Source organism: Mytilus californianus, unplaced genomic scaffold (assembly GCF_021869535.1).
Source record: "Mytilus californianus isolate M0D057914Y unplaced genomic scaffold, xbMytCali1.0.p SCAF_1, whole genome shotgun sequence".
Taxonomy (NCBI): Eukaryota; Metazoa; Mollusca; class Bivalvia; order Mytilida; family Mytilidae; genus Mytilus; species Mytilus californianus.
This window is the reverse complement of record NW_026262581.1, coordinates 90,311,966-90,326,673: the sequence shown is the minus strand read 5'-3', so window position 1 is coordinate 90,326,673 and position 14,708 is coordinate 90,311,966. Positions and strand designations below refer to the sequence as shown.

Here is a 14,708-nt window from a genome sequence, read left to right as displayed (position 1 = left end):
CCGTGTCACACTTAAAATAATTTTTTTTTATCAAGAAATTTTGAAATCAATCATATCGAAATATCACCAAAGAAAATAACAGAAACATCAGAGATTCTACATGAAAAATTAAATTTAATCAAGGAAAGTGTTACTATACAAATCCTCGATTTGATGCAACATTTCCATATACATCATCCGCCATTTTGAAAAATCCTGAAATATTCACTTTTTTAATTCTATTTTTGACAGAAATTGCCCAGAAATTAAACTGTTTTAAATAGTATTTTTCGCCAGATTTATGTTTGAATATACTTAATCGATTTGCAAAGTTTTATATTTATTAACGGAATTTCTTTATTTTTTATACAAGTAGACATGGGTATCGGTACATTTAGCATTGAGTCAACGGAGAAATAACGAGAAAAAGTACATGTTTTTACGATTCTCCAGTGACAGAATTTAATCAAAAATTAAACTGTTAGGACCAACATTGTTTGATAGATTAAGGCTTGATTTGCAAAAGTTAGAAAACGGGTCGGGTTAATGAGAAAACTTAACTTTATTGAAGCACCTATGCATTTTATATGGGGCAATATAATACAAAATGGCGGCTAGTATACGTCACAAAAGTCACGTGATGTCTGACTTAGTTGGATATATTTCAGTGTGTGTGTGTGTATCGAAATATTTCGACAAAAAACAAATAAAAAAGACAATTATATCAGCCGATGTATTTTAGTGATATGACAAATTATGTGCTGGAAAAAAAGTCCTTGAATAATCTTTCAAATTTGAAAATTTGTAAGACACAACGGAGAAAAACCAAGGATTATCCAAAATATGTAGAAAATAAGCCTTATTTGGTTCTACTAGCTGTTTAAGCTTTTGCTCGATTTTTAAGGATCGAAATTCGTCCTTAATATTTTGGTTTCAAGCTTCACGGAATAGTGAATTGAAATTAACCATAAATGTTATTTTAATACATCCATTTAACACAAAGCTAAATCATACAACTTTCGAAAGCATATCATCTGTACTATCTTTTTTCCCCAGTCGTAAACTATTCGTATGTTTCAATTTCCGTCAAATCAAGATCAGATGTCAAAAACGGTCAATTTGTTTTCAAGAAGTTAGCACAATACCATATACTGTATTCGGAATAACAGAATAAAGTATAAAAACAAAGAAAAATTTTAGTAACATCAAAGCGCCATATGATTTCACAATGTTGTCACATAATTCGAATATTTAATATTGTTTCTATTTATACAATGTACTTACTGGTGGTAAATAATCTGGATTGTAATTTGCATCATATGTCAGTGTGTTCTCTTCCACTATATCATCACTATCTAAAGCATTTTTTTTTACGATTTTTTTATCATGAAGTGCCATATCTAAAGTGTCTCGTTTTCGCCTAGTTGTATGACATTCTTGGTACAACCTGTCTGCTATTGGTGTTCGTGTGTTTTTGCATTGTATCATTGGCGTTGTTAGATTACACTGAACACTCGTAAAATCGTTAATATCGTCGGTATGACCGGCTTCACTGGCGCATATACAATATTCTTTTAAAAACAAATCTTCTGAAGAAAACCTTGGAAACGGTGAAAATAATTCCTCATCAGAATTTTGAGCGACTCTGGAAGAATTAAATAAGTTGGTTATAAAAAATTGAAATGTTGAAATGAGTTAGAAAAAAGTAAACTAACAAAAAAACGAACTCCAAGGAAAATTCAAAAACATAAAGTCCTTCATCAAATGGCAAAATCAAAAGCTCAAACACATCAAACAAATAGAAAACAACTGTCATATTCCTGACTTGGTACAGGCATTTCCTTATGTAGAAAATGGTGGATTAAACCTGTTTTTATAGCTAGCAATTTTGACTTCATAAATCAAAGGCTAAATAAACTGCACTTACATAACAATCTGCTTTTTTTCTACAACTAATCATGTAATTAATATTTAAAAGAAGATAATACTAGAATAGTTTCAACTAAGCTTTATAAAAAATACTTAAATTAAAAAACTTTGCTAAAAACCAATCACAGATGAGAAAATATGTTTTTCATTCAAAATACTAACGACATCAGAATAACCTTCGTCTAAAATGAAATGTCTATAAAATCGGTATAAACAATTTGTTTTTCTAATCGAGGGGTTTGCGTACTGTATATAGATGTATTTAAGTATTTTTGCTATATTTAAAATCTCTTGTTGTATATAGGCTATGAAGCTTCGTGGCTTAAGCGCTGAACATATAATTAAAATCAACACAAAAATCCGTTTTTTGCCTTTATTGGAATAATTTAATGAAGAATTTTTCATGAAGTTTAAAAGAGTGCAAATCTTTGATTTTAAGATTGATAAGTGTTATCAAATTCAATCTGTGTCCTTCGGTGTTGCCTCCGTCCTTCTAACTATATAACGTGGGAAGCTTTAATTAAAAGTACATGCGAGATTGTCACCATAATAAAAAGACAAAATACATATTAATTGATGCATACAATCATATATCAGGGAAAAAAAAGACAGAAGGATTAAGGTTTACATAGTGAAAAAACATTAAAACCAAATGGAAACATAACACAACTGAATTTTGAACAAAATGACAAAGTACATGATTGTTTGAATTTTTAATGACTTGGAAGTATTAATTCAGTGCGTCATGTTTGTTTTTCGTTAACTGTTTTTTTTTTTATATAAATCAGGCCGTCGGTTTTCTCGTTCGAATTAATATTGTTTCACATTTTGTCAAGTCGAGGCCTTTTATAGGTACCTATGTGGTATGGGTTTTGCTTATTGTTGAAGGTCGTATGTCATTTGGACTCTGGTGGATAGTTGTCTCGTTGTGAGCACACCAGATCTTCTTATTTACCATCAAATATTTGATCAATTTTACTTTAAATATAAAATAATGCCTAGAATAGATTGTTACCACGAGGCTGTTTCACAAATATGAAAATACTTTTCATCGAAACTTGGTGCGTGGTCTACTAAAAAATAGGGAGACATAACAACCGATAGAACACCAGAGTAGGTGTTTTACATAATGCTCGTCGTTTATAAAAGAGAAAGATGACACCAAGGGGGCATTCAAGAATCATAATTCCAATAAAAAAGACAATAACATGGCCACAAATTAAAAGAAACTTGACAAGATATTGATTTCAGTATGTATAACATGACCACATATGATTTACTTCGAGTAACAATAGGTACTTTTTTATGTACCATTTAAGTATTATATATATTGTATGCATATTAAATATGGTTACATACCGCCATGAATTTACAAAATCTGTAGTTGATGATATTGAAGTATTTGATCCTCTTGGTACCAGATCGTCTGATGAATCTTTTGTTTGGCTTACAAATCCACAGATACCCTCACTTTGTTCAATATCTAATGCAGAAGGTTTGAGTGTAATTGTTGGAATCCAGCTACCACTCACGTGAATACTAATTTCTGTGCCTATGGGGAGCGTGACCTTTTACAAACATAGAATTTATTGATTAATGGAATAACATGAATGAATTTGTTGATTTAGTAAAAAAACAAGGTTATTGTTCAAGATAATTTTACGAATCACAATCTAATGCGGTTTTACTATTTTTTCACTGTTTTGTCGGGTTTTATTATTTGGAAAACTAAAACTACAAATTGAAAGGATGAATATATGATAAATCCAAAACTTAGCAACAGTCACTCAACCAATCATTGTATGCCTGCTTTTTCATTCTCCAAAACCTAAATCTCTTTATTTCAAAATTTGTTTTTTAATTCTTAATTATTTCTACTACTGTTTGTGTAAAAACTTAAATTTTTAGGAATTCTTTAACAATGAATAAGCAATGATTAACATAATGACGAAAAAATATATAGGTATTGCTATACAGTTGTTACGGTCCAACATACTGTCAATATTTAGATTTTGGTAATGCACAAGGTCATATTTTTTCTCGGATGTCATAACATTAAATCCATTAGATGTGTACAGATTAATATTTCAGTCTGGGAAGCATGATTTATTAGTAGTTGTTATTTGCCTGAATTTGGCAATAGTGGTTTACCGATGTTCAAATCTTATAAATGGATTTGGAAGATAAACATCAAGGTAACAAACAAAAACTGAGGGAATTGCATTAACTACTAATGGAGCAAGACCGACTGCGTTCACAAGGTAAGCGTTTCCTGCTATGCATGCGTCACCCACCATGCGAATGAACGCTAAAACAAAATTTCATAAGTTGGGAATAAGAAACAATTGGAAAAACTACACATCGTACGACTTTTTTGTTTCTTGTATCAACGAATTTAAGACCGAGAAAACATGTAGCTAGTGAGTTGAGAAACCTATTCGTGATGATGACCGTAAAACTTATGTAGAGTCGATTATTCAGTCTTCCTTCCTAATAACTTTGTTGAAGGAGGTTTTTATGCTAGGAGCACACTCCTGTTACTGTGACTTGACTGTTAGTGTTGCTCTCCACCTAATGCAACTTATTCAAAGTTCTGACCAAATTGCAATTGTTTTATAAAACCAAACTGTTCAACTGGTCAGAAATTTGAACAAACTGCTGTAGAAAACCACAGTCAAGTCGTGAAAGTGCAAGGTGATAAAATAAAGCATACTTACAATCCTATCAGACTTTAATTCCACTTCAATGTTATTATGAAAAATCAGTCTAACAGTTTGTATAGAAATTTTATTGTTATTGTCATACTAAAGGTGATGGATAGAAATTTTGAATTGCTATAAAAATGTCCAGACTAAGCTTTCATACAATTTTTCTTTCGAAAAGTCTTTTATATTCAAAAGAATCAGACATCATTTGAATTAAAACATCTTATATTCAGTAAAATATATGTGAAATTACAATACGTTGTTTATAAGTTTTCATGGGAGATAACCTAAAACATTATTCTTTTGAATATAGAAGACTTTTCGAAAGAAAAATTGATTATCTCCCATGGAAACTTCCTAACAACGTATTGTAATTTTGTAAATTGTAAGACCTCATTGACAGTCAGAGAGAATCACGAGCATGTAAAATGCCAAAATAATAGTATCCAGAGAATGTATGACCATAAATGTTCATAAGTGTATAGCAATAATATTTTGTTGTATTCAAATTCATTGATAACAATTTTAATATTTATACCGACAAAAACAATACTCGAAGATATATTTCCAGTTTTAAACCAGTTACCTTTTAGAATAGAATTATTTAAACAATACTTTACATATATCCTCAACAATTCTTTTATGTAATACATTATCACGTGGCGTGCAATAACTGTGTCTATTTGCAAGTGCAAGGAATGAAGAAAAAACTTTATTATTAATCAAAATTGTGCGATGAATACTCCGAGACACTTTATTTATACATGAATTATCTCCCATCAAAATTGCACCAATGTCGTATGTAAACAAAATACCAACGTCAAGGTTTGGTAATTCGTCGAGTGCCGAAGAATCCAGGTTTGGAAATTCATCGTGTACTTTAATTTTTTTGTTATATATATGTTGAAATCTTAGACACAAAATAATTCTCTGACGTAAGTGTTTGACAATCTTTCGTGTGTGCCTACTACAGTAAGACCCGTTCTTCTTAACAATGTATCTCTAAGTTCATGATAATAAAATCATTCTAGCCCTTAAAAGTGTTCAATTTCCATTATTGCCAACCCTGAACAAATACTTCCATGTTGGATGAGCGCTTAGGAAATAACCTTTACGGATTGACAATTTTTTTCTGGAATGTTTTATATTCACTTTTTTACGGGCCATGATTGTATATTGTTGATTTATTTTATATCAGTTCTTGTTTGAAAAATATACACACTTTTTAACCTGACCAATTGTTTGAGAGTGATTCTTGTACAGATTGACTATTAATTACACATTGAATAAAAATAATCTGAACAAACCTTATAACCATTTGACGTTTTTTCAATGACCATGTGTTTATTATCACAAACGGCATATGAAATACTTGGATAATATCTTCCTGATGCATAAAACTCTGTTGCGATAACATCACACGTACGGATTACAAATAGAGAGTCGTGACTTCGAACTGCAATTCCACAGTTGCAGGATCCTCTCGCGCAGCTTGTTGTTAAAGTGTGTACCTGAAATATTTTGTTTCATTAACTGTTTCATGTTGAAATATATTGTTATTAGCCAATCAAATCATCCTTTGGTCAGTGAAGACATTTATTTGGATCTGATTATATTTAATATTTTTATCACCTGAAATCAATGGAACCTATTCAATCAAACCTAAATGATGACATAAGTTATCAAATTTCCATGTTTACCCAAATTTTAAAACTCCGTTCCCTTTCCGTTTGACGTAGACGTATATCCTCATCCTCAAAAAAAGTTGTAATTGAAAACTCATCCATTGTGAAATGTCTCGAGAGACTTATTTTTGCAGCAGTGCTCTTGTTTTTATGTCGTTTCAATAAACTAGATTTTATACTTAGTGAGAAATTTATCAGATGATACCGCTAATAAAAGGTTTCTTTTCTGCTGAAAGAGAAAATGGACAGACGATGAGGAATAATGCAAGAAAAGCCCTACTCTAGCCCTTTGAATACTAATGTGTACGATCTATAAATGGAAGTAAAGATAAACTAGACATTTTGTTGTCTGTCTATTATTTGTTTTAAACAAGAATATGGGTCCGTAAGAAACCGTGCTTACTTACACTATCGGGGTGAAATCGTGACATATAATTTGATAAGTTCTTCTTCAAAGCGTCATTGTATACTACTTTAACCTGGTACGGGACGGACGTACGGACATACCAGTAAAATAATTTCACCTACATGTACTACCGTAGGCGACCTTAAAAATGCAACAGCTTCAAACGAGGTTTTCCTCCGATTGGAATATACATATGGGTAAGATACTCATCTTACGAAAAATACTGTGGTCCATGTAGTTTTCAAATGTTGTCTGCAGCCGAAACAAATCAAAATTAATCTTCTTCCGTATGCATATTAGGACAAATAAAATATACGCGATTGTTACGACATATCTAAATAGTGATATAAAAACTAAAGGCTCTAAAGAGCCTGTGTCGCTCAACTTGGTCTATGTGCATATTCAACAAAGGACACACTCCAACATTGTAGACGAGAATAGAATTCATGACAAGTATCTCTGTTTTGTTAACGTTGATCTTGTATTGCTGAGCATTTAGACTATTTAGTTTCTCTCTATCTTCTTTAGTTTTTACTCAAAACACAAAAGAGGGTAAAAAAATCCTCATTTAAGGGCAATCGCTCCTATTAAGAGTGACAGTCTACTAACTATATCGGCAAAATTTGACTTGTAAGTACGTACATCTTGCTTTACTGATAATTTTTGTGATTTATAGTGTCTATTTATCTATTATAATTTTAATCATATAAGGCAAAACGCAAAGAAAAAAAATTGGTTAAAGTCGTCATAAAAGGGCAATAACTCTAATAAGAAGTCAACTGACGATTTCAACCATGGGATTTAGTTTAAGAACTTGTCTTGCTGATCATTTTTGCAATTCAAAGTTTCTCTCTATCTATTTTAGTGTTCAAGATAATAGGCAAACATGGAAAAAATGGTAAAATTTGTCATTTAAGGGCAATAACTCCTATAAGAAGTCGTCTGGCTGTTTTGAAGTATATGAAAAATTGGTATAGCTTAATATTCTGGACATTTTTGCTCATGTCAGATTTTTCTCCAGTTGTAACGGTTTTCATAATAATAGACAAAACTTGCATTTTACCCCTATGTTCTATTTTTAGCCATGTCGGCCATCTTGGTTGGCAAGCGGGGTCATCGGACATATTTTTTGAACTAGAAACCTTAATGATGATTGTGGCCAAGTTTTTCTAAATTTGGCTCAGTAGTTTCAGAGGAGAAGATTTTTGTAAAAGTTAACAGACGACGACGGACAACGGACGCCAAGTGATGAGAAAAGCTCACTTGGCCTTTTAGGCCAGGTGAGCTAAAAATGAGAATATTTGGTAAGCTGACCGAGTTTTATCTAATCTTTATCTGTAGTTCATTATCGCTCAGCGAGGTCATGCTAAAATAAGGCAAAGAGAGAATGCACTCAATTGTAATTGTCGACAACACGTTCGTAAATTGTCAAAACATTGCAACATAGCTAATGCTTCGCGGAGTGACTTTTGATATGTCATTCCCAAACAGAGAATCTCATAGTTTAAAAGTCCAATCACTTTGAGACAGTTGTTAAGTTTATCGATTTTTGTCATTTCTATTTTTCTGTAAAAAACTCCATTTGCATGTCTGAATACAAACACCTCCCATTTTTATACTTATTTCATAAAGTAAAAGAATTTAAAGAAAGCTAATCTTAATAAAAACAAGCAAACAATTATATTGTATCATGAAAAATGTAATAATTATGTATTATGTTTTGATTTAGATAAAACAAATATAATTTTCAAAAAGGCCGACGAGCCCGTGTTTTCCTGCATTAACTATTGATGTGTACTCACCCAATAGGGATACTTTTTATGTCTGTACAAAATAAATTCCCCTGAGCCATAATGCCAGAATCTGTGGCCATCAGCAGTTCGATATATCGGGTCATTCCATGTACCACAGGTGCGAGATGTCACCGCAGAGTCATGATCAGACACTACCACCTAAATCAAAGGGAGTATAGTAAATGATTTCAAATATATGCAGACCATCAAATACCATGTTTTGTCTGAGTCGAACTGCCTTTATATATGTACTCAATACTTGTATGTTGAATTTGTAGTGTTATAACTCAAACAATAATTGATTGACCTCAAGAGCTCTATACAATAAAGCCCATTTTGCATTTCATTCAATAGTTTCAAGTCATTTGGCTTATATTACTAACTATCTGAGATTTCAAAGTTAGGTAGCGACAGTTATTCAAAATAAATGTACTGCAAAGCATGACGGACTTGATATGCTCCCTTCGGAGATCATAAATGACAAAAGGGTTGATTTGGGTCTATACTTCTATACCATTGTCCAACCGGTCGTTCACGAATCACTAGCATGTTCGCGTGAGTAGGTTGAGCTCAGCGTAATACTGAGTAGTCTGCATTATCAAAGCGCTTTAGGAAAGGAATATTTGCTGAACAATCGGACGTAAAAAATTGATTGACGCGAGTCTTCTTTAAAAAAAAATGTGGAATGAAGACTTTCAAGAATTCAAGACATTTTATCTACTGTTCTTGCTATACATGATAGATACATTGAGATTATTTTTACAATATAGTATGTTTTGAAATTGACATTCTATATAATAAAAAGAATGATGTTGTGTTTAGCATTGGTTACAAAGTGCACTCCATTTCGGGTCATGCATTATTTATTCAACATTGGCTACTAATTGCAAATAGCAGGAGTCGAGTTCTTTATATTAAGCCTTGGTTACTATTTTTGCATAGTAAGAACAAAAAATAATAGAGATATGGTCGTGTTTAGGTGTTTTTTTATTCAAATTTATTAAACCTTAGTATGGGTTTTTTTTTTGTATAAAAAAGAATAAAATATTTGTACTATTTCATTTAACAATCAATTGCCAGTCGATGGTTTCAAAGTTTATTAACCACCAGTCAATAGTTTCAAAGGCTAATTAACCGGTAAATTGATTTGAATTTCCTAAATTTGTTCATACTTCTTTTTCATTGGGCAAAAGGACGTCATTGAATATTTGCGTTGCTTGGCCTAGGCTTTTTTTTTTTGCATGGTTAGGTAAAATACTTAGATAACTGATAAATGCAAGCGTCTGTCGTTGTCATTTTCTAGTATTTTTTCAAATAAATAAATTACTAAGCAGGAAAACGTTTAAAATAAGAAGAAAATCTACATGAAAAATGGCATTTTTATAGAAATAAAACATAACAAATGTATGACATAGATCTGTCGTCGCCTTCTTCATCCGTGAATACTTTGATAATATATTATAAGTTACCGGTAATCATATGCCTTGTCATTTTAACATAAGGATCCCTGCTATTGATTACTGTAAATTTGATACTAATAAATATCACAAGGAAAAAATGTCTTGTCATAATCATATGTGCATGTATAAGTGATTATTTTTTTTCAGATAGTATACTAGTATTTGGATTTTTTAGATAGTGTTTTCCGGTATAATACATGTTTTGTAAAACACTTAATGACTGGTTATGAGGATTATATCAAGTTTGTTGTCTCTTTGATACCAACTACTGTGCTCGCTTTCGTCTCGTGAAATATTTAATATCTCAGGAACAACAAACTTGCTTTTATCAATTAGTCAATAAGTGTATCATATTACCTGAATATCTGGTATATTAACTGTGTTCCAAACACCTGAGAGATCTGTTACGCTGTTTGCTCCTGTTTTAATTCGAATGTTTCCCGTCCTATCAAATGAATTGTAAACATTGTCAACGTATCCAGTAACATTTAAATAAACAGGATCGTTCCAGCTCGTCGTGGAAAATGTTACCCCACAATCCTGTGTTTCAAAGGCTAATGACTGCGGTTCGATGTTTGTTGTGCATGTTTCCTCTGGATTATTTTGATATTCTGGCTGCGATACTTTCAGAGTGTGAGTGCACTGTTTCTTGATAACATCCGATGATCCAATGCAGCCGACGGGAACTGAGGACCTAAATGGAATTGCTATTTCTTGTCCTTCTTCTATCTGATAATTGTAACTTTCAGGCTGAAACATATTTAAATATGCTATTTTTCACATTGTAAAATATTTTTTAAAATGATTTTTTATAGCAAGGGTTGGTAATGATAAGTTTGGATAAAAAAGACTGAAACTTTGTAGAGTTTTTAAATGAGGGATTGGTTCGTTAGATAATATATATTTCTTTTTCTTTTTAAGAACACCCCGTTAGTCCCTTGATAGCGTGCTCTTCTCGAATGTGAGAGGTCTTGGGTTCGATCACAAGCCATATCGAAAAAAAACTTAAAACTTGGTATATGCTGCTTTCCCCGCTGACCATTCGGTATTTAGGAATAAAAAAATAAATTGTCAGGTTAGGGTGACATGTCTTCCTATGGACTGTGATCTTGTGAACTACCACCTGAAAAATCCGGTTTTTGAGACAATTTTGCATATACAGGAAATAATTTCAGACCCGTGCTTAATGCACGTTTGGTGTCTTATTCTTATATACTGAGTGCCAATAATAATGCAACCTATGTATGTATTAGGTATAAGTTAATAAAAATTGGAACTGGCAGATCTTCTTAATTAGAAATCGACTCTGCTAAAATTTGAAGTACATTGTATAATATTACTACAGAACATTTCCAGCTATTTTCAGGGCTTTTTCAATTGTCTTAATTTAACATATTAAACGGTAAAAAATTCTTAAAATTTCTAAAAATTTCAAAAAATTTCTGAAAAAAAATTGATTTAAGCCTTTGGATGATATTCCTTCATAATGGGACCTAATGTATAACAAAGGTTATCAAACAGGAAATGGAGATTACAGATTTTCATTTGGTCCTGTCTAATCACAATTGGCTGAACATTTTTTTTCAAAAGAGTTTTGATTTTGAATCCTATGGGATTTATTCCAAAAGGGACTTGGAATTGTGCACTCAGTATATTGTTTAAAAGAGAGAGGTATGTTGTTGAGAGAGATGGAGAGAGAGAGAAGTTAGAATAAAACCTAACCTACATAATAAGGTAAATAAACATTTTTAAAGAAATGATTTTAGTGTGTAAATATGTTTAGAATTAGGGTTCTGTAGAAGGAGTAACTTTACTTTCGTATACAATTACAAAGCTTTATGAGTGCCTTTGTTTTTTTTTTAAATGAAACAGTGTGTTAGATTTTAAAACATTTTGTCTGAGTACTAGTTCATTTTGTATGAACCTTCTCCTTTCATCTTTTTAAGTCAGGAAAACGAAAATATAGCCATAGCCGTCTCCGATATCTTCATTATTACATATAAAACACCTTTGTTCATTTCAGTCAATATTATACCACCTCCCCTTTTTTTATTGCCAGTGCATGATTCGAAGTTCGGAATTTACAAAGTGTATATTTATCTAAGTCATTGCTAGTATTGAAAATTTTTAGGATTGTTCTATAAACACGAATTCCAAATTTGTTTAAACTGGTCATTTTTTTTTTAAATCAAGTGTGTTACATATCAAGGCATGGTGTAGTACTTTTTACTGCACGCGTCCCAATAATAAGAATTCTTGTAATATTTGATAGATGTTTAATAGAGCATGGAAAAACGAACCATATAAATTACTAGTAGTTAAATCTCACCGTGAGAACAACAATACAAAATCTGTATGCCTAGCTTTTTTTTTTATCTAATTGTTATTTCAATTAAACTCTTAAACTTGGTATTTTTTTTATCATCATTTTATTTGACAAAATTGCAAATTTTAGCACGAATTGCTTCAAGCAATACACAAAACTTAAAAGAGCCTACAGATAAAGTCAAAACCATTTACAATAGAAAGTTATGATTGAAGTGAAATCCTATGATATTGGCAAGACAACGTTAACATTAAAAAACTCGAGTAACATATTCAAGAGATAGAAAAACTAATTAAAGACTGTCACATTTTCAGATTTAAAACATATGACAATGAATATAATTATGTAAAAGTTAATTCTCCCCGGAAGTAAAAGTTGTCCCCCAGACGCCTAGATAATCAAGTCCATGACCATAATTTTAGCAGCCTGCAAAATATTCATGACATGACTTGCGTTCGGTAAGTGTAGTAAGAAAAAAGTAAAATAACAAAAATACCGAACTCTAAGGAAAATTCAAAACAAAAAGTCCCTTATAAAATGGCAAGGTCAAAAGATCCAACACATCGAACGAATGGAAAACAATTGTCATATTCCTGACTTGCTACAGACATTTCCTTGTTTAGAAAATTGTGGATTACCGCTAGCTAGCTAAACCTCTCACTTGTATGACAGTTGCATAAAATTCCTTTATATTGACAACAATGTGTGAACAAAACAAACAGACAAAATAGGTAAAAAAAGTCAAAAATTGGGCTACAGCAGTCATCAGTGTGTTATAATCCTAATCACTATAAAAACAAACAACTATGTCAACAAAGAAAAACAAAATGGCATATAGACAGAGCATATATGCAAAAATGAAAGAAAAGAATACAAAAAATGACCATAGCACAATGACACAATGGCGGGATGCATACATGTAAATACCGAGCCACACCAAAAGGATATTACCACAATGGAATAAACTGTGAAGGTTAATAATATACCAAAACAAATAAAAGAACACTATAACACGTAATTAAGACGAATAACTTTATAAAGTTGATACGGTATATTTATCAACAAGGTCTTGGTAACGTCCGATGAACTTTTTTTAGAAAAAGGACGAGACGTTCTTTGACATAACACTGGTTCATCATTTTTCTACTCAAACACTGCTGACGTTTTATAAAGTCTAAGTAGCTGCTGCAAGCTCTTGAATACCGAATGAGTTGGGAAATGTATATGCAGATGATGAAGTTGGTACATTGCTGCTTAGGTGGGGGAAATTGATAATTTCAAAATTAAAATCGTCTCGTTTGTCATAGGGTCTTGTACTGAGATGACCGCTTTTTTCGAATTCAGTGCATAAGTCTAAAAATGAAACGGAGAAAGCCGTGTCTGTTGTTTCTTTAATTTCTAGTTCTTGAGGATATATTAATGGAACCCAATCAGAAAACTTTGGATTGTTAATGGAAAGAACATCATCAGTATATCTGAATGTGAAATTAACTGATCCGACTCATATGTAGACAAGAAGAGGCCGGCAACGAGAGGCGCACAGTTCGTTCCCAGTTCCCATAGGAATGCCGACAATTTGTTGAAAAAGTCTACCTCCAAATTCAGCAAATATGTTGTCAATGAAAAACTCGAGCACACTGATGATCACATGTTCCTCGGTGAAGCATGTTTTACCTTTTTATTCATTATTAACAAAATATGCCGTATGGTATCTCAAAGCAATAGATTTATAGCTTATGCTACCATTTTTATATAGAAAAGAATTGTGGATTATTTCTTTTAGAGGATTTTTCCATTTGACTTGGGGAATGGTGGTATAATGTGTTGAAAAATCAAAGGTTTTGATAGAATTGATTTCAGAGAAAGATTGAGATTTAAGATTATTCAGAAGTTCTTTAGGGTTTTTTAGAATCAACATATGGTTAATACCACTACGCGAGTAATCAGTTACACAGTTTCTGAAGACCCGCTTTTACTGCGGACTGTCAATGTAATGGACAATTCCTTTGTAGAACATGCAGATGAGCCGGCAAAGTACCGTTGTTTGTACGGAATTTTATGAAGCTTAGATATCCAATACAAACAAGGTAATTCCTCAGATATGCTGTTCAATGTAATGTTCATTGAAGCCATGAAGGACTTATGATTCGCCAAAATCTCATCCTTGCCCAATTTTAATGATAATGTTTTTGTATGAGGGATTACCTGAGTGCTCATTTATTCCTTATTCTTTTACAAGACACTCGTAATAGTACGATTAACATACAAAAACAATATTATTTGAAGCTTTGTTCGCAGGAAAAACAACATATTTATCGTGAAGAGATGATAAACATTTCACAGCTACTTCGTCTCTGAATTTGGACTTTGGTCGATCATTTACACAGTTTTTCAGCTTTTGGATTCGACGTTTTATCAGAGAATA

The 14,708-nt window shown here is 32.0% G+C and overlaps 1 protein-coding gene across 1 annotated transcript in view; it reads right to left on the bottom strand.

The window, feature by feature from the left end:
• The window catches only part of LOC127709569 (uncharacterized), a 41,294-nt gene that overhangs the window by 16,575 nt on the left and 10,011 nt on the right, over positions 1-14,708 (bottom strand). Inside the window, exons 7-11 of the mRNA XM_052215177.1 lie at positions 10,315-10,707; positions 8,507-8,656; positions 5,921-6,124; positions 3,268-3,476; positions 1,264-1,624 (exon numbers count right to left, since the gene is read on the bottom strand). Of these exons, the coding sequence (XP_052071137.1) occupies positions 1,264-1,624; positions 3,268-3,476; positions 5,921-6,124; positions 8,507-8,656; positions 10,315-10,707 (1,317 nt within the window). The remainder of the gene's footprint in view (positions 1-1,263; positions 1,625-3,267; positions 3,477-5,920; positions 6,125-8,506; positions 8,657-10,314; positions 10,708-14,708) is intronic.